Raw genomic sequence first — 25,477 nt, 5'->3', positions numbered from 1 at the left:
CTGTAAAGCAAACTGCAAATAGCTTCGGCGAAACATTCCCAATTTTCAAACCTTTAGCCACAATCATCAGAATAAATGGGAAATGTTCTTAATGACAGTAGAGTCTTCATCAATCATACAGCGCTTCAGAATTACCCCTTCTGACTTGCATTGAGAAAAAGATCGCATTAGTGACTTACGCGTCCATTAACCGTGTAGCTGGGCCTTAATGAAGCAACCGCCCTGTGGCGTAGTTTAGACAACAGACGTATACTCAGTGCTTTATTCGGGGTGGAGTAGCTGCCATTGGCAGAGACTGCCACTACTCAGGAGCACGCACACAGAAGGTGATCTCAGTATAGCTTTTCTCCCATCCAGAAAACTAATCAAACTCAAAGACTTTTAGTTTATTATTACGATCGTATAATTACTGTGCCTTGTGTGAACTGCGCATTTTGCTGAGGTGCGGCATCTTGAACGTGTGGTACAATGACGAGCTGCGGCGCCAGCACCAGGCCTCTCCGACCGGAGACCCCTGCAGATCTACCGAAGATGAACAATAGCGATCGATGTCCGGCGGCGTATTAGGCACGCCCACTGCCCCGCGTAACAAGGCGAGCAGCCAGCTCGTTACCGACACGCCCCACACGCCGACGCCGGCGCCGGCGCTAACGAACGCCACCGCCTGCCATTGTCACATCCAGCTTCTCTGGGGCCACTCCAGGTTTCTAAGGAAATAATATCTAGGAACACGAGTCTCGCGGTTTTAATTCTGCAACCACCACGTGGGCGCCACGCCAGTGGTTGTCCACTTCTCGAAATGAAAAAAATAGTGTTTTACAGGATTTACTAAGAGTTCTGAAACCATTTTACACTGCCTTCTTTCCCGAAATCGAGAAACGTTTGGAGCTGAAGGAGAAGCAGAAAAATGTTAGCCAGGAAGGTAGCTGCGACGGCAGTTGTTCTTGGATGCCAAGAACGCAGAGATCTGCGAGCAGTTTGGATTCAGTGTGTACTCTCTTGTCGTTGCTTTATTTTTTCCGATAATCGCTTCACAGCTATTTTGTATTCGGCTGCCAAGGCTGGGATAATCTGAACTTGAGGCGTAACTGAATCATAATCCGCACGCAGTAAAATCGCAAACGGTCTCAGGGTGGAGACATATTCCCAATATCTTTTAACTTAATGAAATTCGAGAGTAGTAAACGCTGTCATAATAAGAAAATTCCCAATATGATATGGACATTAAATATTGTGGAATTATAAATAACGTCACACTACAGGTAGTAATCAAACCGCTGAAGTCCGAAAGGGATATCTATCTGCAATGGCGACACTCTTACAGTTGACAAGTTGCAATAAGAACAAACGAGAACAAGGGCTGACTTACGGCGTGTCGATAAAGAAGTTTGGGAAAAAAGTATGTCTTACTCTCAGGACGCCAACAGATAACTGAAGTAGAAATCACTAAGTTTAGTTATAATTAATGAGTACTAGTCGGTATGACGAAAATAAATTACAAAAAAATGTTCAAATGTGTGTGAAATCTTATGGGACTTAACTGCTAAGGTCATCAGTCCCTAAGCTTACACACTACTTAACCTAAATTATCCTAAGGACTAACACACACACCCATGCCCGAGGGAGGACTCGAACCTCCGCCGGGACCAGCCGCACAATCCATGACTGCAGCGCCCTAGACCGCTCGGCTAATCCCGCACGGCAATAAATTACATGAAGCAATAAATTCGGCCAGAAATGAGAGCAAGATATCTACAAGTGGTGGAGAAAGGTATGGCTTGAAAATTGAGAAAAAACATTATGTTGCTGCTGTTAAGGTACTTAAATCAAATGCGGCAAACGTTTACTTCGTATTATGGTGCCGCCATCTGCAATATGAATTGTCGCTGTTATCCCTAAATCATGTCAGGCGTTTCATTGGGATCCTTATCAAAGCTAGCTACTAGCTATCCGCACGGAATACCAGCGTAGCCGGCTGAACAAAAGGGAAAGAAATACTTTAGTATGGCAAGAAGTGGGTGGTTGCGGGACGTGAGTGTGAAAGAAGAGTTAAACATAAGAATCAAAAGAGAAAGATCGAGAGTAGTCCCGTAAGTAGTGAAATGCAAACCGTCAGATGTGCCCTACTAGAGCCATAACGATGATACCAGCAAATAACGAAAGCTGCTGACGGGATGGAGGTGCGCTATGCTTCAGGTAGGTGGTTTCCGCACGCTTTCACCTGGCTGTCGCACTGTGACTGGCTACGAATGCCGGGTGGAGCCAACCGGTCGCACACACCACACCCACCACTCACTGTACGTTCTCACACTACCTCTCTCTGTACTGCCAGGCACTCAAAGTCTGCTACCGGTACGACAACTCCGTGTCGACATCATTTTACCAACAAGTTCAGTATGCAATGCAGATTTATGAGCGGCACTCTCTTGTACGCAAATGTGTTTCAATAGAAAGTGCAATTTACTGAAGTGTCCATTAATTTCCTTGGAAAGAGGGAAAGAACATTTACTTTATTGAAGAATGTGAATACCGTCTATAGCCAAAGGTTCCCATTTTGTTAGTCCGTTTATGACGTGATTACAATTAATTCCGCATTTTTGTTAACAGGATGGACAACATTTATGCCGTTCCAAAGTCAGCCTCGGAGAGCAGTTATTAAACTAAGAATGCAACTGTGACAAATAGAAGGTGTTTCCTAGAGACTGGAATGAGCAGTTTTTGAAGGAACTTTACTTCTTTTAGATATAGCACTTGCTATAGAGCGGCAATTCACTCTGACAACTTCGTGAAAGCCGGGCACCGCAAGGAATAGTGACCAAGCTCTGGGCAACGACTAAAGCGGTCGTCACGTGTTAACGTCTTAGCTAAAGCTGACGTGGAGATCTACAAGTTTTGTGACGTCACTTCCTGCTATATCACGTTGAGAAGAGATTTCGTCAGGTAAAATGCAAAATTTTTCGGCAAAGTGCCACGTACAGTAGAACCTACAGGAAGAGAGAGCGCTCCCTGCATAACAAGCAGAACTTGCGAGACGTCACATTGTATTTTTCATGTTAAGTAGAAGCCCACATTCGTTGGGTTTTACGTTCTAACTTACACCCTATGAATATATGCTGTTTCTAAGCATCCGCATATTGATTGTCTCGCTGTTATTGGTACGATTTGCTGAAAGATGCGAAGCGTCATATTAATAGTTAAAGAATTGTAATGTTCCGTTATATTTATGTTACAACCCGTCTTTTTGAAAGTACGCCATTTTAAGGCAACGACACATTGAAGATTCATGAAAGACGTGTCGTTCTTGTTAGGATTTGTTATAATTAAAGGTCAGTTAATTATGTATCGGCGATTAAAGTTTTTGGGAGCTCGCAACGTAAAATACGAGGTCGCTCGTTGCAGAGCTTCAGTGTAGTGTAGTTTGCAGGGGCGCCAAATTACTGAACAGTGGGTAGAGGGCTAGCATCCCTCTACATTCAATTTTTTTCCCTTCACTTTCATGTTTTATAGAAGGATGTGGAGCTTTCGTATGAAATTAATAGAAATAATTTCTGTAATGTCTGATGTTACGTAAATATAAGTGCGCTCTCTGTGAGTAGTAGTTTGTTCGATTTTGTGAAAGTCTATAAGCTGATGCTCCTACTGACTGGGCGTGTATGTTTTCGTCTTATTACATGTTGACGGACATTGCAGTTTTTATTTATGGATACCACAGACATGTTGGTTTTAACAGATTTAAAGTAGAAATTCTACATTCGTAAATTTTCGTAAACAAACAATGTTTTACGAGCCAAATAAAGCAGACAACCGCCGCTGGAGAGCGCAAAATCACGATAACCAGCTAGTCCCATGTGCCGACGGCGCTGTTTCTTATGTCGTTGGATATGCCTTCCTCAGTGACGACGGCTTTAGCAGTTCTCTGTTGCTTTGTATGGAGGCCACTGCATTCAAATTCTTCCTACCACGAACGGTCCCCAAGTCGCCAGTTATTGTTTTAACGCATCCATTATGTACATCTGCTTTTTCCTTTACAGTTTAGCACCTGTTACTGCAACCTGACTGCCCATAATGTGTGTTTTTGAATCAGTCCGTCATATTGTTTTATCTTCATTTGCAGGTTCATGAACGTTTCCAATACCCACGGCAAACAGCTGCCGGCTTGCGTCGGAAGACTCAGTACTGGCAGATGTCTACATGCAACCGGTTCGAACTCACGGTGCACCTCAGTGCCCAACGCTGATTTCCTATAGTCGCCAGTCTTGACAGGTAGCCTATCTTGCACATTTCCTTCTTCCTACACTGCAAAAATACAAGCAAACGTTTTAAAAAATATCAGCAGTTTAAAAAGTCAATGATGGTATTCAGATAAAAAACATGCAGAAACTAAGTACATAAGTAAACAAACTCAATAACTATTAAACTATTTATAGAATGACTGCTTGAACGCCGCATTGATGTAGGTTAAATAAATAAATAAAACATTTCAGGTTTCTTCGTTGTTTCTAAGACTCTTCTCTCGGTATGTGGGTAATTTGGAAATTGGACAACAGCACGGGTAACTGCTAGTCTCGTATTTCAGCGCGGAGTGAAACTTAATCCCCCCCGCCTCCCCCATTTAAACATTCCGCATACCGCACAATAACTTTTGTAAAATTAAATTTCATGATATAAATGACGTTTGTACTTCATGTAAAATGGCAACAAGCAGAAAAGAAATGAGTGGAACAACAAAACGCACGTCTTTATTGTAGGCTACGGCTATTAGCAAGCAAAGCAAGCTACGCGCGTTCGATGTGACATTGGCTGTACCGAATAGGCAGAAGCCTTCACGCCTCTGTGATTAATGGGCGGAGGACAACAGCCAATGGTGCGGCCGTAACGTAGCTCTGTATTACAGTCTTGCAACCCATTCTTAGCGCCTTCAGGTTTATATACATTTATAGACGATGTGTGTTAACAGCAGTATGAACAGCCCACGTAGCTGTCTTCCAGACGATTCGGCGTTCTACAACATTCTATTATAACTTTTCCTTGTTTGTTCTTCGCTAATTCCCATAGGGTGATCAGGAGTTTGAGTTACTTCCTAAATAAAATAACAGTAATTTTACAATACTGCCAGAAAATAACTATTTTCACGACGCAAACAGATGGTGCCACTTCAACATAATTTGTCATCATAGATATATTTTTATTTTCACCAACATTGAGTTTTTTCATTATCTAAGTGTGCATTATTGCATTTAGCACGCCTCCGAATAATTTTTGATTAGGCATTTTGCAACAACTAAAAGATGGGTTTTGAAAGCAGTCAAAAGAAGGAACAACGCGAATCCCTGTACTTCTTAGCGGTCTATAACTTTCTGTTCTTTGTTTTGTCTTTTATTCTATAAAGGTATTTACCAAACTCGTTATTAAACTTCATACCGAAATGCGAGAGCCATTGGTGCGTTGTGATTTGAACAGTCCAGTACTCAATCATCGGAGAATCGATATTCACAGGTTGAAGAAATATTATAGTTTAGTGTATAATTTAGAGCGTAGAAGCATTCATTCTGTTATTTCCCGTGAGCTTCGGAGAGAAATCGAGTGACTCGAAAGAAACACTTGCCACGATCGTGTTGCAGTTATTGATTTCCCAGGCATTAAATGGCATCTGTTAATGATGGTAACAACAATAATTAGGTTGCATCCGGAGAATGTAAACTGGTTAGGAGTCAAAATGGTTTCTGAGTGTGTGTACATGTTTCACTTTGATCAAAGTGGCCTGGCTATTCTACAGTTACAACGGCTGGGTAATGGTGTTTGATGAGTGCAGAACTGTGGTGAAGCTGTAGCTAGCGTGTGCTGCAGCGGTCCCTGACTGCGGCGGAACTGGACAGATAGCGGTGGTCTGCTATCGCACAGTATCGCAATCCGCGGTGGTCTCGGGAAGTGCGCCTTGTCGCCGGAAGGCGCGAGTACAGTTGGGGACAAGCTTGTTGTACCACTGTACAGTCGCTGTTCTTTCCAACGATTCTTTGAGTCTTTCCAGGCCACGTCCTGGATCCCTATATTCTTCCGTCGTGAAGCCGTTGCTGTTTATTTAATAATGATAGTGTAGGCAATTTTTCGTTCTCCATACTGGCGCATGTCACCATGCGAAAGTAATGGTCACTGCAATACTTCTGCTCACCGCCGCCCCCGCCCCCGCCGCCGCACAGTTGAACGACTCGCCACGTACTGACGTCAGCGCCGCAGCCCTTATTAGGGAGCCCACGTGCCGGTCCCGCTAGACACGGCACGTCGCAGGGTTGATTGTACTCCGCTTCAAGGTGAGCACCGCAGCTCGATCCATCGCAGTACCACTGATACATAATAAAACAATCTGCGTGTTTAACAACAGCAAGAGCCACGTAGTATCAGCTTACGTATTAGGTGAGAAATATCTGCATCAGCTACAGATTTAAATACCTACGAAAGATACGAAGGGGCACGAACACTAAAATGAATTGCAGGGAAAGCGAATAGATTGCTCTGCAATTCTAGTGCGATTTTTTTAAGCTGCTGTTGTAATTTCCGGATCCATTTATGGGGTCGAAGGGAGGCGTGGAAAAAATTCGCTGCACGGATCGCAAGAAGTCTGTATAGCAGACAAGGAAGAAAGGTGTCAATGCTGTGGTTAAAACTCAAGTCGCATAACTTTAGGGAACAGTTATTCGAAGTGGATTGGACACCAACTCTGGTGCCTCCTAGGTACGAGGGTCACTCCAAAAGAAATGCACACTATTTTTGTAAACATACATTTTTCATTCTGCATGTGTGAAAGTTTTACAGTGTGTAGATACATCCTTCCCGCTTGTTTTCAAACTTAGTTCAACCAGTTCCCGTGAGTGGCGCCGTCACAGCATGTTTTCAAGATGGCTGCTACACTTGACGTTCGTCAGAAGCAACGTGCTGTCATAGAATCTCTGTGCTGTGAAAACGAGACAGTGGGAAACATCTACAAGAGGTTGAAAAAGGTGTATGGAGATGCTGCTGTCTATCGCCGTACAGTTAGTCGGTGGGCAAGCAGGTTACGTGATGAAAGCGGGCACGTCAATATTCAGGATTGTCCTCGCAGCGGCAGGCCTCGTACTGCACACACTCCAGACAATGTGCAGAGTTAACGAACTGGTGACTGCTGATAGGCGCATCACAGTGAACGAATTGTCACGCTACGTTGGGATAGGGGAAGGAAGTGTTTGCAGAATACTGAAAGTGTTGGCGTTAAAAAAGGTTTGTGCCATATGGGTTCCCAGGATGTTGACAGTGGCTCACAAAGAAACAAGAAAAACGATATGCAGCGAACTTTTGGAAAAGTAAGAGAATCGTGGAGATGAATTTCTTCGAAGAATTGTGACATGGCTCCATAAATTTTCACCAGAGACGAAGAGGCAATCAGTGGAGTGACACCATGCAAATTCACCCAAGAAAAAAAAAAAAAAAATCGCAACCACACCTTCTGCTGGAAAAGTTATGGCTACGACGTTTTTCCATTCCGAAGGGCTCTTTTTTATGACCATCATGCCAAGTGGAACCACCATAATTTCTGATGCATATGTGACGACACTGAAGAAACTTCAAGCTCGACTGATACGTGTTCGACCACATCGGCAAAATCAAGATGTTTCGCTGTTGCACGACAATGCACGGCCACATGTCAGTCAAAAAACCATGGAAGCGATCACAAAACTCGGATGGACAACACTGAAACACCCGCCTTACAGTCCTGACCTGGCTCCATGTGACTATCATCTCTTTAGGAAACTGAAAGACTCTCTTCGTGAAACAAAGTTTGAAGATGATGACTCCCTTGTGCACGGTGCCAAACAGTGGCTCCAACAGGTTGGTCCAGAATTTTACCGTGCGCGTATACAGGCGCTGGTTCCAAGACGGCGTAAGGCAGTTGAGAAGGATGGAAATTATGTGGAAAAATGGTTCTGAGCACTATGGGACTCAACTGCTGTGGTCATAAGTCCCCTAGAACGTAGAACTACTTAAACCTAACTAACCTAAGGACATCACACACATCCATGCCCGAGGCAGGATTCGAACCTGCGACCGTAGCGGTCGTACGGTTCCAGACTGTAGCGCCTTTAACCGCTCGGCCACTCCGGCCGGCAATTATGTGGAGAAATGAAAATATTGTACATAAAGGATGTATCTACACACTGCAAAACTTTCAAACATGTAGAATTAAAGATGGATTTAAAAAAAATAGTGTGCATTTCTTTTGGAGTGACCCTCGTATATCCCCTTTGGTCCATGAGAATAAAATGAGACTAGGTCGCGTTTTTTTCTTCGCTCCGGACCTGAATGGGAGTAACTGATTTTGGTACAAACTATGAACAAGAAGTACGTTAGATTATCCGCAAGACATCGTGTAATGCGGGGCGATACATGTTCATCTAAATACGTACTCAGCAAGCCACCGTATGGTGCATGGTGGTGGGTACCATGTACCAGTACTGGTCACTTCCTTTCCTTGTCCATTCACAAATGGACCGAGGCAAAAACAACTATCTATATGCCTCCGTACAAGCCCTAATTTCTCTTATCTTCGTGGTCCTTGCGCGAAATATGCATTGATGGCAGAAGAATCGTTCTGTAGTCAGCTTGAAAAGGTGGTTGTCAATAGTATACATTTTGCGTGGACGTACTTATCACAGGAAGCCTCTACTAGTAGTGATGAATGATTTCAGATCATGCAGGAAACACAATCTGTTTTCTATTCGTTTCATTTTCCCTCTTGCTGTCCCTTTCAACTATTTTTTGTTTGAATCTTCACTTAAAAATACTAACAATGATGTCTAATAAATTTTCTCATCGGAGCTGTAGATAACAGTTAACTCTATACTAAGTATTTTAGTCAGCAGATGTTACCATAATGCTACAGAAAATAAATTATAGGGGGTAGGGAGAGAGCCAACATTTTTTTCCATTTATTAGTATACACACATTTGTCATATTCCTTTTATTGTAAAGGAAGTTATCAACAAAGGAAATTAGCATACCAGCAAGTTGAAAATTGTAATTTTTCATAAATACTTTTATTAACAGATGATACTCATCTTTTGTATTTTTTTGTTACAACAAAATTCTCTAGTGCCGATATTTCAAACTAGTATTAACTCGTCACAAGCATTTGTATATGTAGTCTCCGTGGATACACGTTAAAGTTTCACGTAAACTGTTCACGGAATTCTTTGAAGTGTTTCTGTAGATTCTGTATAAAGTATTCCACCTAGTGCTTCCTTTATCACACTCATTTTGCAGTAGATCTGGCTCAGTGGATGTTAATCAAATATAATTATGGCTGATTCTCAAACATGGATATAAAATTCTGCTTAAAACTGCTGTAACAAGACACCGTCTGTATGCTACATGAAGGTGCGGTTTTTGTAGAGCTGGTACGACATCGGCGGAAACAAATTAAGCCCCACAGCGCACTCTTGTGTGGCGGGACATCACCCTGGGCAGGGAAGTAGATCAGCAGGAGAGAAAGTTGGCTTACCCCACGTCAGACAGCTGCACGCCGCGCCGGGCAGTAATAACTGCCTGATGCTGATACTCGGTTGCCGTCCTCAATAACAAAAGATTGCAGCCTTCCTGTAACCGCAATTACACCAGTAGCTGTCGGATCGCCTTCTAGAGTTGTAGCGCTCGGGAACAACTACAGCCCACTGCTTTACTGTTCTCGTTGGAGAGCAAGTCGTGTGGCTGCAGCAGCCTACGCCGGGATGCAAAATAAAACACTGTGGAGACGCAGGGCTGTAAAATCTCCTCTTTTTGTCGGTGGTCATTTTCAGGATAATTACTTCCATAAATTCGTGTGCTACAGTGTTGTTCAGTACTCATTCACAACCAGCTGTGGGGAAGAAGATTGTGCTCTTAATTTTACGTTCGCGTATAACGACCCGCCGGACACGTATTTTAAACACGATGCTTTTGACTTGGGATTAATTATCACAAACTGCACGTATCTCATGTTGCTTCACAAGGTTCTGTTATAGGAGGTAACCACATAATTCAAATAAAGTGTCATGCTACAACATAGCACAGGGCGAAAACGGTAGTTACGGTATTCAATCAAGCATCAGTTTTATAGTTCTTCAGCGTGGAATCCCCCCATGAACCATGGACCTTGCCGTTGGTGGGGAGGCTTGCGTGCCTCAGCGATACAGATAGCCGTACCGTAGGTGCAACCACAACGGAGGGGTATCTGTTGAGAGGCCAGACAAACATGTGGTTCCTGAAGAGGGGCAGCAGCCTTTTCAGTAGTTGCAAGGGCAACAGTCTGGATGATTGACTGATTTGGCCTTGTAACAATAACTGCGAACGGCTGAAAGCAAGGGGAAACTACGGCCGTAATTTTTCCCGAGGGCATGCAGCTTTACTGTATGATTAAATGATGATGGCGTCCTCTTGGGTAAAATATTCCGGAGGTAAAATAGTCCCCCATTAGGATCTCCGGGCGGGGACTACTCAAGAGGATGTCGTTATCAGGAGAAAGAAAACTGACGTTCTACGGATCGGAGCGTGGAATGTCAGATCCCTTAATCGGGCAGGTAGGTTAGAAAATTTAAAAAGGGAAATGGATAGGTTAAAGTTAGATTTAGTGGGAATTAGTGAAGTTCGGTGGCAGGAGGAACAAGACTTCTGGTCAGATGACTACAGGGTTATAAACACAAAGTCAAATAGGGGTAATGCAGGAGTAGGTTTAATAATGAATAGGAAAATAGGAATGCGGGTAAGCTACTACAAACAGCATAGTGAACGCATTATTGTGGCCAAGATAGATACGAAGCCGACACCTACTACAGTAGTACATGTTTATATGCCAACTAGCTCTGCAGATGACGAAGAAATTGAAGAAATGTATGATGAAATAAAAGAAATTATTCAGATTGTGAAGGGAGACGAAAATTTAATAGTCATGGGTGACTGGAATTCGAGTGTAGGAAAAGGGAGAGAAGGAAACATAGTAGGTGAATGTGGATTGGGGCTAAGAAATGAAAGAGGAAGCCGCCTGGTAGAATTTTGCACAGAGCACAACTTAATCATAGCTAACACTTGGTTTAAGAATCATGATAGAAGATTGTATACATGGAAGAACCCTGGAGATACTAAAAGGTATCAGATAGATTATATAATGGTAAGACAAAGATTTAGGAACCAGGTTTTGAATTGTAAGACATTTCCAGGGGCAGATGTGGACTCTGACCACAATCTATTGGTTATGACCTGTAGATTAAAACTGAAGAAACTGCCAAAAGGTGGGAATTTAAGGAGATGGGACCAGGATAAACTGAAAGAACCAGAGGTTGTACAGAGTTTCAGGGAGAGCGTAAGGAAACAATTGACAGGAACGGGGGAAAGAAATACAATAGAAGAAGAATGGGTAGCTTTGAGGGATGAAATAGTGAAGGCAGCAGAGGATCAAGTAGGTAAAAAGACGAGGGCTAGTAGAAATCCTTGGCTAACAGAAGAAATATTGAATTTAATTGATGAAAGGAGAAAATATAAAAATGCCGTAAATGAAGCAGCCAAAAAGGAATACAAACGTCTCAAAAATGAGATCGACAGGAAGTGCAAAATGGCTAAGCAGGGATGGATAGAGGACAAATGTAAGGATGTAGAGGCTTATCTCACTAGGGGTAAGATAGATACTGCCTACAGGAAAATTAAAGAGACCTTTGGAGATAAGAGAACCACTTGTATGAACATCAAGAGCTCAGATGGAAACCCAGTTCTAAGCAAAGAAGGGAAAGCAGAAAGGTGGAAGGAGGATATAGAGGGTCTATACAAGGGCGATGTACTTGAGGACAATATTATGGAAATGGAAGAGGATGTAGATGAAGATGAAATGGGAGATACGATACTGCGTGAAGAGTTTGACAGAGCACTGAAAGACCTGAGTCGAAACAAGGCCCCGGGAGTAGACAACATTCCATTAGAACTACTGACAGTCTTGGGAGAGCCAGTCCTGACAAAACTCTACCATCTGGTGAGCAAGATGTATGAGACAGGCGAAGTACCCTCAGACTTCAAGAAGAATATAATAATTCCAATCCCAAAGAAAGCAGGTGTTGACAGATGTGAAAATTACCGAACAATCAGTTTAATAAGCCACAGCTGCAAAGTACTAACACGAATTCTTTACAGACGAATGGAAAAACTAGTAGAAGCCGACCTCGGGGAAGATCAGTTTGGATTCCGTAGAAATACTGGAATACGTGAGGCAATACTGACCTTACGACTTATCTTAGAAGAAAGATTAAGGAAAGGCAAACCTACGTTTCTAGCATTTGTAGACTTAGAGAAAGCTTTTGACAATGTTGATTGGAATACTCTCTCTCAAATTCTAAAGCTGGCAGGGGTAAAATACAGGGAGCGAAAGGCTATTTACAATTTGTACAGAAACCAGATGGCAGTTATAAGAGTCGAGGGACATGAAAGGGAAGCAGTGGTTGGGAAGGGAGTAAGACAGGGTTGTAGCCTCTCCACGGTGTTATTCAATCTGTATATTGAGCAAGCAGTAAAGGAAACAAAAGAAAAATTCGGAGTAGGTATTAAAATCCACGGAGAAGAAATAAAAACTCTGAGGTTCGCCGATGACATTGTAATTCTGTCAGAGACAGCAAAGGACTTGGAAGAGCAGTTGAACGGAATGGATAGTGTCTTGAAAGGAGGATATAAGATGAACATCAACAAAATCAAAACGAGGATAATGGAATGTAGTCGAATTGGGTGATGCTGAGGGAATTAGATTAGGAAATAAGACACTTAAAGTAGTAAAGGAGTTTCGCTATTTGGGGAGCAAAATAACTGATGATGGTCGAAGTAGAGAGGATATAAAATGTAGACTGGCAATGGCAAGGAAAGCGTTTCTGAAGAAGAGAAATTTGTTAACATCGAGTATGTGTCAGGAAGTCATTTCTGAAAGTATTTGTATGGAGTGTAGCCATGTATGGAAGTGAAACATGGATGATAAATAGTTTGGACAAGAAGAGAATAGGAGCTTTCGAAATGTGGTGCTACAGAAGAATGCTGAAGATTAGATGGGTAGATCACATACCTAATGAGGAAGTATTGAATAGGATTGGGGAGAAGAGAAGTTTGTGGCACAACTTGACTAGAAGAAGGAATCGGTTGGTAGGACATGTGTTGAGGCATCAAGGGATCACCAATTTAGTATTGGAGGGCAGCGTGGAGAGTAAAAATCGTAGAGGAAGACCAAGAGATGAATACACTAAGCAGATTCAGAAGGATGTAGGTTGCAGTAGGTACTGGGAGATGAAGGAACTTGCACAGGATAGAGTAGCATGGAGAGCTGCATCAAACCAGTCTCAGGACTGAAGACCACAACAACAAAAGTAGTGAAGCTGCTTATCGTCTGCCATTTGATTGGTCACTAACGCTGAACTATATTTTAAGGTACTTCTGGCCAATGTCTGGAGAACATAAATTTGGAATTAATAATGACCATGTTATGTGCTCTCAGATACTTAACTTAAGCGTACTGTCGGAAGTAGTCTGTTTATCTTTTTACAGTAGTGCTCTCACAATCATGATTTCTGTTCGACCAAGGGTACGGATCTAATTAGTTAATTACATGTATTCTTTTAATTTCGTTCTCGATAGGGACAGTTCTGCGCCTGAGACAGAAGAGTACAAAATTCTTCAATTGACAATTGCCATCTCTAACAAAGGAAGCATATACTCAAACGCTCGGCGAGTTCGGTCGTATTTCGTACCATGTTGGTACGTACCTATGCATCAACGTAAAAGGCAACTGCTCTAATACGATATGCTTCTCTAGCGTTTACGAGAAATCAAGGTTCAAAATTTTACGAGCCTTTTCAGTGCCACACGAGAGAGCCAGTCTTCGACGAGTGGCGTTTGCATAACCGAGTAAGGCAGCAGATCGGAAGTCGACCCGAACTGCGTTCGAGACATGAATATTTTTCCTTTATAATCTTTCCCCAAATACTTATATCGTAACAACAAATCCCGTTTCTTCGGAAAGAGATAAAAAATAATCGTTTTGGTACATACGTGGCGAGGCACAGTTGAGATGTAATAAGGAATAGTGGTGAAATTAACATTTTTTTTATCTTACAAAGTTATCGCAGTTACGTCATTACACTTTCAATTCTTCGTAGTCACTGGTAGACTAGAATCTAATTCTAAAAACATGGTACAGACTAGCACCAAAAATATTTTATGAATGCCACATCTTGACACCAACATTTTATTTTCTATAATAATAGAGGGAAACAAAACACCTCATTAATACTTGAATGTACGTGGCCGTTTCAATGTAGGTACGAATAGCAGGAATTCTGGAGTTATCAACTGATACAGAACCAGGGGGTGAAGACTAATGCAGTCTTCATACAGTTGATACTGCCGCGAGGTGTGACGTATGCAGCGTCGCAAGGCTCATGTGCTACGGGACGCCAGTCCAAATCCGACCGACGGCAATTATTTGGTATTTAGTACTTATCGTTTCTGAGAGGTTCTCGGAAGTTCTTATGTTTGTATATTCCGGAATATTTGATATCTATATAAACAGCAGTACTCTCCGTTCAAGTTGATTTCTGTTCTGGCTGTACTTTCGCATTTGTACTCGATTCTGGTTAAGAAATGACAGTGTTTGCCGATTTGTACTCGATTCTGGTTAAGAAATGACAGTGTTTGCCGGAGACGCCGGGCACTTCAAAACATCTACCATCGCCGTGGCTTCAATTAGGTAACGTAACAGCCGCCGCATACACGGACGCGACCCGGAATACAAGCAGTACGTTGTTCCCATGGTCGGTATATTTAGGACACCAATAGATTCCAAGCCAGCAGAAGGTCAGCTGCACATCAGGCATTCACCAGTGTTGTCTCGAGATGCTGGTCATGACACGGCGAAATGTCAAAGGATTCGCCCGGATCGTCAAATACAGCAGATGGGACGACATGATGTGTTTGGCAAATGTGTACTTTTACTTGAGACGGCACAGTTGAGCAGTGGTTCAAGAACAACGAAGAGCACTCAGTAGATAGGGTAAATTCCAAACCGAACTGAAGAAAATCTTTGGCGATAATTAGCAGCAAGTCCGCTTATCGGAAGAACAATTGGACAGGGGGGAACGACAGTCCTACATACGGAATTTTTTGGTTCTATACCACATTGTGAATACGCTAACAAAATCTCAAACTTGATTTAAAGGAGTCGCTGAGGACGTGTGCCAAGCTTTTCCGATCAATGATATCACTCTGGCTCTACTTCAATGCAGACGCATTCTGGAATCGCTTCAGAAAAGTTTTGACTTGTATAGAAGTATACATTGCACAGCAGACGTAACGGTTTAACGATTCCTTATGATACCTCGATACAATTTTACTTCTATGATTGCCATTTTTATTGTTGTTCCTTTACGAAGAATATGCTTCACTGTATTTGGTAGAAGAATGGAGAAAAAAGGCAAGACTTTAACGCAATACGACCAGACCTACTGCACTAGCCCGTCTGGTATGGGATTCAACAGTCTCGTAAAACTGTAAAGCGCCATTTCTCGAAAACGCTAGAGCAGAATTTGTTGCACTAAAGCATATACAATAGTCGTAGGGAATATGGCTAAAATCGACGATCCACTGAGTGTAAGCTTTCCCTAAAATAAAATTTTATATCATTACTCGTCAGCATTAATCATGAAAGTGTGTATAACGTTTAAAAGGACAGAAAATGTGCGGCTTTCGGTATGCTTGGCTGAAGCTCCAGTGCTGTTTTGGTACGGACGCTCAAAAAGGTTCAAATGGCTCTGAGCACTATGGGACTTAACATCTGTGGTCATCAGTCCCCTAGACTTAGAACTAAGTAAACCTAAGGACATCACACACATCCATACGCGAGGCAGGATTCGAATGGAGAGCAATGTAGCAAGTGAATGTTTCTGGATGTGGATGTTGAAGATGTATTGTTTGTTGTGTGTTTCAGACGAGTACCTTTCTGGAGGATCTCGAGGTGCTCCCAGAGGATGTCGCCCATGAAGGGCGGCGTTCTGGCGAGGAAGGCCTCCTTGCCCATGTTGCAGATGTCCTTGCCGCGCATGTGCAGGTGCTGCATGGTGACGCCCTCCAGCGAGAACTCGCGGATGGCCCACGACAACCAGTGAGCCACCTGCGCCTCCGACCATTGCCTCGGGTCTGCAACACAGCGCAACCAACGTTTCAGTTAGCACGTTATCATGCGATTCTGACACTAGCCCACGTTGCTGTCGACGGAATGTAGCTGAGTCAACCTGAGCTAAAGGAAATGGGTAAACAGATCCAGTTGTGGCAAAGATACTGAAGATACTCGTAGTCGATGTAGTGAGGAATGACTGCGAGCCGATAACAGCAAACACAGTGCTCCTGCTTCCTTAGCCGGCAAGGTATCATATCATTAAGTGAATAAATAAACCAAACATTTGAACAATAGTAGACGTTCTAAATATACAGAGATTCAAAAAATGGCTCTGAGCACTTTGGGACTTTAACTTCTGAGGTCATCAGTCCCCTAGAACTTAGAACTACTTAAACCTAACTAACCTAAGGACATCACACACATCCAAGTCCGAGGAAGGATTTGAAACCCGCGACCGTAGCGGTCGCGCGGTTCCAGACTGTAGCGCCTAGAACCGCTCGGCCACCCCGGCCGGCTACAGAGATTCATGTTTTAGTTTCGATGTGAGCTCAATTTCGTGTAAGCATAGTAATTTGACTATCAGTCCAACAAAAGAAAATTTTCACCCGAACACTGTTCAACTACGTACAAGGGAAACATTAGAAAAATCGTTATCATGTATCAAATGTTGCTGCCGTGTTTTTATGACATGCCAATACTTTCTTCATGTAAAGCTAAAACAAGTTTCCTAAAATATGTTCCGCCTAAGCTTTTATTTCTGGTGAAAGTAGAAGATCTACGTGGCGAAATATAGTAGCTGCATGATACAGTTACACATGTTTACCCAACACGTTTTCCTTCTGACGGTTCCTTGATATCTCAGGATGTTTCCTATCAGCAGAGCTCTTCTTTTAGTGGAGTTATGCCGTCAGTTTCTTCCGTCTTCCACACTCCAGTTCCAATCAGTGCCTCCTCATTAGTTATCCGACTTACCTATCTAATCATCTTCGGCATGCTTCTTGTCTGAACTGTTTATCCTCCACATTTCACTGTCGCGGTTACAGTTCAAGCAAATATCTTCAAAAAGAGACTTCCTAATCTTAAATGTATAGTCGTGGTGAAAAAAACTCTCTCTTTTAGAAATGCATTGCTTGCTATTGCCAGACTGCATTTTACATCTTCTCTATATAGACCATCGACAGTTATTATGATATCCAAATACTGAAACTCATCTACCACTTTTAGTAACTCATTTACTACTTTTATTATCTCATTTCCTAATCTATCTCATTTCCTAATCTAACTCCTTCAGCATCCCCTCATTTATTTCGACTACATTCTAGTTTTCTTTTTTTCCTAAGCACTATGCTGTTGCTTTGTTGTCTCTGACAGAATTACGATCTCAGCGACAAACCTCAAAGTTTTAGTTTCTTCTCCCTGTACTTTAATTCCCTTTACAAATTTCTCCTTGGTTTCTTTTACTGCTTGCTCAATACACAAACTAAATAAGATCGGGGACAGACTGCAGCCCCGTTGGACTCCTTTCTCAACTACGGTTTTCCTTTCGTTCGCTTCAACAAATGTTACACTTTATAGATATGAATATTCCTGCATTAAATACTGAAGAACTCTTATAAATTCTTCTGTAACAGAAGAAATTCTTATTACGCATTTTATCCTTAAAATTTACATAGCTTGACAAAGATATTATGACAAGTTTAATACAGTAAGGAAGCGTCGTTACTGCCTGTGAAATTTAAATCTGATCAAGTGTATTACCGAGAAGGTCATGTGAAATTAATGTGGGGGATATAAAATTGTCGCTCGCACGAATGCAGAAAATTGCTTGGACTGGACATTTTCACTTGCTGGGACCCCTCTGAATTGTGGAGAAATACGCGTTTTTGTGGCCTGGTTGTGGCTACTAGCAAGCCAAGCAGTTTCCCACTTGCCTTCACACGGGTACTTCGTCATTCAAGGTGAAGGCTACCAACAGGAACACAACACTGCCTTCGAGCTCAGATCGGCGGCACAGCAGTAGTGGTACCATCAGATTGTTATCTGTGCTGGTGACAGATTTTCCTGCCTGTCACAAGGAGACTTAAGTAACGCAGCTGTGCAAATGAAAGTGCCCTCCAAATCCGCTGAAGAAAAGGAAAGCAAGGAGATTCAAATGTTCGACTCGTCCACGTCCGTGTAAAAGTCGTAGCGTACACACTTTCGTTAGGCCACACGGTTGCTTGTACGGTTGCTGCTAGGTTGCCCTTGAGGACATGTCCGGCAACTACGAAACGAATTCCTTATTTAATTTCACCTTGCCTAAGCGCACCAAATACAGCGTCATACTTGCGTAATTCAGACAATAGCTACACTTCCAATCTGTTAGTGTAGTCTACCTTTCATGCTAGAAGTATTAAGTACCTTGATCCCGTTTTGAAGCCAAAGCTTCAGCCTTCTCCTACAATTAAACATAACAGTTACGGATAGAATCGTTATTGATCTAAGCGATAAAGTGAAAAACTCGTTCAAATTTGATAAACACACCGGTCGGACGTGCATCTACTATTCACCATTCCAATACCTCCCTGTCTTCCGTCCTTCCATCACGCGCTCGATACTTGATGGCATTTTCATAATACGAGTAAAAACATATGTGACGAAACCAAGAGAAAAATTTTCTACACAGATGGAAGTGAACTTTAGCGCTTCGAGAGGTGTGCTGTACGTTGTCCTAATATGCAGTGTGCTTCAGGAATAAGGATTGCTTTTTTTTTCTCTGCTTGTTAATGGATGTTTCATCTCCTACCCGTAACTAATCGTTTATATTTTACCGCGCAGGAATATACTGTAGACTGTATGTGATTAACACTAGGGCCGTTCTAGCATTCTCTTTAAAGGGACTGCCGAGGGTGTCTGGAGAATACTGTGTTACGCACATTCACTTACTACTTCTGGCAGGGAATACGTTTATGAAGAAACAGACTGTCAGATGCTATAACTGGAATTAAATAGTATTATGGTTAATGGGTCCACAGTTAATAACCTAACATATCCTGAGTGCAAATTCTTGTAGATGCTGCAAGGAAAAAAAAAGACCACCTCCTTATTGGTGAAATCAACAACTACTATTTGGTTTTATAGTTCTCTGGTCCTATACTTCTTTTATTGCATATCTTTTTGATCTTGACCCTCCTTCCACAGAGTCATTAACTTTCTAATGGGAAGGCAACAGAGTTCATACTGCTTAAGAAATCTGAACAAAAGTAGTTTACAGCCGAGTGTGGTCGTCTTCCGGATGCGGCAACCATTTAATGAAGATCGTTAATTGTGTTTGTTTGCAAAGTATTCTAACTTTGGAACAAAGAACCAAAATTAAATGCAACGTCGTCTATAGAGAATGTTATGTAGTATAATGACAACTGTAAGATAATTAACTACAGGGGAAGCGAGAGAGTCCTCATACTTTTGGCTCACAGTGGAAAGCAGTAAATCAGGTTACTGGTCTGAGATGTGTTCGCTGTGTGATATTTGCTGCGGCTTTTTTGTAGTACTTATCCCTCCGGTGGAATTTCGCAATCTCAAGCACCAGGAGCAGCAGCTGCAACAAAGTCTTGTTGAGTTAGTTTCATTTTAATCATTTACGACACCTATTTAATTCTTTACAATAAAATTGATATAAACGGAGCGAAATCACTGTTGGAGGACGACGAGGCCATCCGGAAACAATCGTTTAAATGACAGACCAGAAATAATGTCGATATTGTGTAATTCTTGTATCTGCCTCGACTTAAAGAATCAGGTCTGTCAGTACGTGTATTCGGTAGTCGGATATTTATTTGGAAGAATGAACTTTCTGTTGATATTCATGTCGTTAAAGACAAAGCATTAATTTTGTTATGGAGCTCAAAAGTTACTCTCTTATGACTTCCAGTTAGTCACCTTTGTTTATCCTCTTCATATACTCTAGCAACCCCTATGTTAAGTATTCGACTGTATTACAGTATATCCTGTCGATGCATCCCATCATCTTCTAAACGTGGTAACTAGAAGAGGTTGCTGGGATACATTGACAGGATACATTTGTAGTGGGATTTTACATCGATTACAGGGGTGAAGATGTAGCCGTAATTGCTCCGAAATCGAAAATGTCTCTGAGCACTATGGGACTTAGCATCTGAGGTCATCAGTCCACTAGAACTTAGAACTACTTAAACCTAGCTAACCTAAGGACATCACACACATCCATCCCCGAGGCAGGTTTCGAGCTGCGACCATGGCGGTCGCGCGGTTCCAGACTGTAGCACCTAGGACCGCTTGGCCACTCCGGCCGGCACTCTGAAATCGGTTGCAGACAAATTACAGCAATAAACACAGCTGACTGAGTGGAAAAGCAGTGCGAGAGTAACCTTTATGCTCCGTAGCAAAATACGAGTATTTCGCAACTAACATCCTCAATTTCCATCGCGATGGAAGCAATAAGATAAAGCATTAATTCCCACACAAGTTACAGGAAAGGCAAAAAGGGTAAGAACGGGCCAGCGGCGGTTTACTAGGAGAGTTAAAAAAATAAAATACGGAAAATGTCAACCAGGACCGCCGAACGGTATGGCTTTTTTTCTTTTTTTAATGCTTGGTTTGCCCCTTCCTGAAGATCATACTAATGGTCAAGTCTTATTAGTCTACTAATGACTCAAGGAGCAAGAACCCTTATTCTCGCATCTTTTGCGGTGAAACCGATGTCGCAAGCTGCAACCACATCGAAGTTTTCGTTCAGGATGAGAAGCTTCCAGAACAAAAGAAATTCCTTTGAAAGTTCTTGTTCCGAAGAAACCGTCGACTAAGCCACAGAGGGCCTGGTGCTACCTGATGCGGCCCAGAGCTGGAAATCTGCGGCGTTATCGGCAGCGCCGGCCTTACGGGACGGCCCGAGGAATGGCGATAACGCCGCCGGCACGTCAGCTCCCGCCCGGCAGCACGTAACAAACAAACCGTTGTTATCACACGGGAGCGGCTGGTTACTGGAGCGCGTGAATCACAGCCCCACTGTTAACGCGGAGTGACTTTGACAAATGCGTGTACAGTACGCGAGGTTTTATCGCACAGGCCTAATGTCGCTGCGGTTGTCAGTTGGTACTCAAAACTTCATTTTTATGTGCAAAAGTGAGATTTACGATGGGTAACACTGACATTAGGTAATTCTGCAATGAAGATCTAGGGGTATTCGAGTGGATATGTGAAGATTCCAGCAATTTGACATTTGAAACTTTTTTCTGGTGTTAGTTCTGAGTCTTTCAATTTTTTGGGATGGGGGGGGGGGGGGAGGTACGAGGAGGGGGGGGGGGGGCAAAGGAGGATGAAACTTCTGAATGCCGCATCCTGAATGTCGTCGCCTGAGTTGGTGTATTGATGGAAATTTTTACGGCTCGTGGTAGTCATTGCACATGTGTCTGTCGAGTCAACTCGGTATGCACTGAGACTGTTTTCATACGATGGCTGATGTCTGGATTTAATGAAATCCTCGTAAGCCTACAGCGCTAGCCGTGTCTCAGAAGGTTACAGGAAACGACGTAATTGGAAATGGTTCAAATGGCTCTGAGCACTATGGGACTTAACTTCTGAGGTCATCAGTTTCCTAGAACTTAGAACTACTTAAACCTAACTAACCTAAGGACATCACACACATCCATGCCCGAGGCAGGATTCGAACCTGCGACCGTAGCGGTGGCGCGGTTCCAGACTGCAGCGCCTAGAACCGCTCGGCCACCACGGCCGGCGACGTAATTAGAGATGGAGCAAACTACTGTGAAAGTTGAGAAGTAAGTTTATTTCCAGGAAGTGAGTCCTACGAAATGATGAAAAAAAACTATTTACACAATTTTGGTCGTTAAACAGACCATACAGGCATGGTAATAGGAATTAGTTACCAATGTCGTATATACGTCTTCAGGGAAAAGCAAAATTTGGTTGAGAATGCAGAACGAACTTTTGTCCGGATTACGAACGAAAGTTGTAATACACCTCATGACACACACACACACACACACACACACACACACACACACACACACACACACACACACACACACACTTGTAAATTATTTAGTGGCAACTAGACAAGAAGTTAATCATCACAAAGAAAAACAATTAAGCCGTTTTATTTCAGTAAAAAAATATTCATTGCTGAAGTTAATAAACGAGTGATATTTTTTTCCGAACTCCAATTGGTCACGGAAAGGAAACCACACAAAAATAAATATTTGCGACATTTAGCTACATCTTTCTGCTACCTCTCTACATAGTCGCCGCTTCGACTTACGACATACGTCGTAGCGCGTGGTACCAACTTTGCGATAACCTCACCATAGAAGTCATGTGATTTTCGTCAATTCCCTACGCTGGTCTGCAGCTCATTGTCTGTGCCGAAGTACTGCCCTCTTAGCCAGCGGTTCATGTGAGCGAAGAGATGAAAATCAGAGGGTGCTAAGTCCAGAAGGTATGGTGGGTGATGAAACACTTCCCGCCGTAAACGCTGCAGGAGTGTCTTCGTTGCACCTGCAGTATGAGGCCGATAATTGCCGTGGAGAAGGAAACGCACGACGGTTATGTTTTGTGGGCTGGATGAAATCGGGCAAAAGCCCTCAGCAGGACTTCACACGTGACGCTACAGACGGGCGTACTAGAGACACTGTGCAACCCATCTGCGCAAAGCTTCACCGAATTTTCGCTTTGGTTTGAATTTCGCAACCGATCTGATGTTCGTAAAAAAATTAAAAAAAGGCCTCGTGTTTGACAATAATGAGGCATAGTAATCAGTGGTAACCCCGTCGGGTTTGCTGCCGGATCCTAAAATCAACATGACTCGATATTTCGGCTATCAACCAGCTCGCTATCTTCAGGAGAGACGTTGCTGTCGCTGCTGCTGCCGCCACCGCCGCTGAGTTCCACTGAAAACTGACGCCTAAAATGTGGCGGCAGATGGATCGCTGCAATACCGACTCATGTTGATTTAAGGATCCAACAGCAAAACGAAGGAGACTGCCAGGAACTGTTCATGCTTGCACGTGACCAGTGTCAATAATAATGTTCAGATTTGTACATCATCTTACGAGGGTCGTTCAATAAGTAATGTCCCACATTTTTTTTAAAGTCATTAATATACATAGGCAAACGTCCTTGTTGGTGCTTCACATTTGATGTTTTTTCTGCGGGCCGGTGAAGTGTCGAACCGTTCTGACGGTTGGCAGAACCTTAATACAGCGTCAAAATGGCGTCTGCTTACGACTCACGTTACAAGCAGCATGCTGTATTGAATTCTTGTGTGCAGAAAAAGAAACCGTGGTGAACATCCTTAACCGTTTGTGTGCAGTGTATGGTGATACTGCACTTGATAGGAGAACTGTTTGGCGATGGGTAAAGAAAGTTACAGCCTCAGGAGACGCAGAAACAGAGCTCCATGATCAGCCACGCTCGGGACGTCCTGTTACAGCCACTGCTCCAGACATGGTGAACCATGCGGACGCCGTTATTCGTGCCAACTGGTCCATCACAATTCGACAATTGGCTTTATAGCTGTCGGACAAGAATCCAGCAGAAATCTTGCTCCAACACGATAATACACGCCCACATCCAAGTCCGAGAACCCGGGGACACATCATTAAATTCCGTTGGACATCATTGACTCATCCATCCTACAGTCCAGACCTGGCACCCTCGGACTTCCATCTCTTTGGGCCGCTTAAAGATTCTCTACGGGGAACACATTTCGAAGATGAGGAGAGTGTCAATTATGAGTGAAAATATTACTACGCCTACAGGACAAGCGCTTTTACCAGCTGGGAGTACATGCTCTTCCACAACGTTGGCGTACGGCCATAGAACGTGGTGGAGACTACGTAGGAAAACAGGACATGAACAAGACATGTACGTGTATATTTTAACCAAATTCTGACTTAACAATAAATGTGTTCTGAGAAAAAATGTGGGGCATTACTTATTGACTACCCTGGTAGTTTCATTCGGGTATTGTCAGCAAAGATGAACCTGTGGAAAAAAACTAAAATTAGGGGACGATTATTTATCAGTGTATATTTGCATCGACTTGCAAAATAATTTTGGCTTGTGGTACAGCGGATGGCCTTACGTCGCAAGTAAGGGGTTTTTTAAAGGTTACGCCACAGAAGGCTCCACAGCAGGCAATAAATTGTTGATACGTATTTTACTAGTAACTGCTTCGTTAACCGAAAACGCGTGCACAAACAGTGGCTCGAGACACACTTCTAACACCGGTGCTACTGAGTGGACTACGCATCCAGGAAATGTTGTCAACGTGCCTGGAGACGTTTCTGATGACAGAGGTGGGTTAAGTTTTGGGCGATGCTGGCGCGCGCGTATTTGTGGGGGCAGAGGCAGGCGGCCATCCCGTCTACGGGCGTCTTACTTCCGGCGCGAGGCGCGGCGCGGTCCGCGGGCGCCTGCCAGCGGCTCGAGTTACCTGCCGCCTCCGCCGCCGCCTATTGTTAAAAGCCGCCTGTCAGCCGCGGGACGCGGCTTGGCACATCACACAGAGGTGCGAGCTCGCCTTCCCCAAACCTCGCGAGCCGTAACTGCCCAACCGCGTCGGTAACATTTTCCGCAAAATAGGCTCACAGAAGCGTATGTACTCGGGAACGCGAACGCCGCGAAGAGTAATTACGGCACAACTCGAAAGGTTCGGGATGCAGATATTGTTGTACAATTCTGAATGTGCAAACTTCTTCCCTACGTACCACTGACAACTCGGGGAGCGGAGCGTTCATCTGGAAATGTACGGCGGCAACCTCTCCTTCCCCTGTAGGGCAAATTCCGAGCAAGGAAATTTCTTTCAACCGCTACATCCGAGTGAGCACCACTGCACTACCACGGTTTTGCGAAATCGGTCGCAGGGCAGCATTCTGCAGCACATAAACTGTCATAAAGGCTACCTGAGTACCAATTACGTTTTGCAGCTACGCTGAGAGACTCTAAAAGGTGAAGTTAATTGTCTGCTTAAGAATGCGGAACCGAACAACATAGCTGGCGGCATGAGCAGCAGCATTTTAGTTCGCTGTACGACGAGACAGCGCTCTTAGTTTTGGTATTTCACCGACAGTAGCATGGGGGCTATGCAAGACTTTTTTTTTAACATACTATAACTCACGCTGGACGTATACTGTTCCTTTCTTTGCAACAGATACAATCGTATTAAGACGGAAAATAACTCTCCGACGTAAATACTTTAAATTTAAGAAAACTGCACAAGCGTATTGGTTTGAATTTCCTTATTTC

General features: G+C 43.2%; 1 protein-coding gene across 3 annotated transcripts in view; it reads right to left on the bottom strand.

Annotated features, from left to right (window-relative positions):
- LOC124613864 (ETS-like protein pointed) overlaps window positions 1-25,477 on the bottom strand; it is an 816,307-nt gene that overhangs the window by 97,557 nt on the left and 693,273 nt on the right. For all 3 annotated transcript variants that reach the window (XM_047142590.1, XM_047142591.1, XM_047142592.1), the window contains one exon: window positions 16,015-16,215. In XM_047142590.1, the coding sequence (XP_046998546.1) occupies window positions 16,015-16,215 (201 nt within the window). The remainder of the gene's footprint in view (window positions 1-16,014; window positions 16,216-25,477) is intronic.

This window comes from Schistocerca americana, chromosome 4, assembly GCF_021461395.2.
Source record: "Schistocerca americana isolate TAMUIC-IGC-003095 chromosome 4, iqSchAmer2.1, whole genome shotgun sequence".
NCBI lineage: Eukaryota > Metazoa > Arthropoda > Insecta > Orthoptera > Acrididae > Schistocerca > Schistocerca americana.
This window is presented reverse-complemented; position numbering and strand designations above follow the sequence as displayed.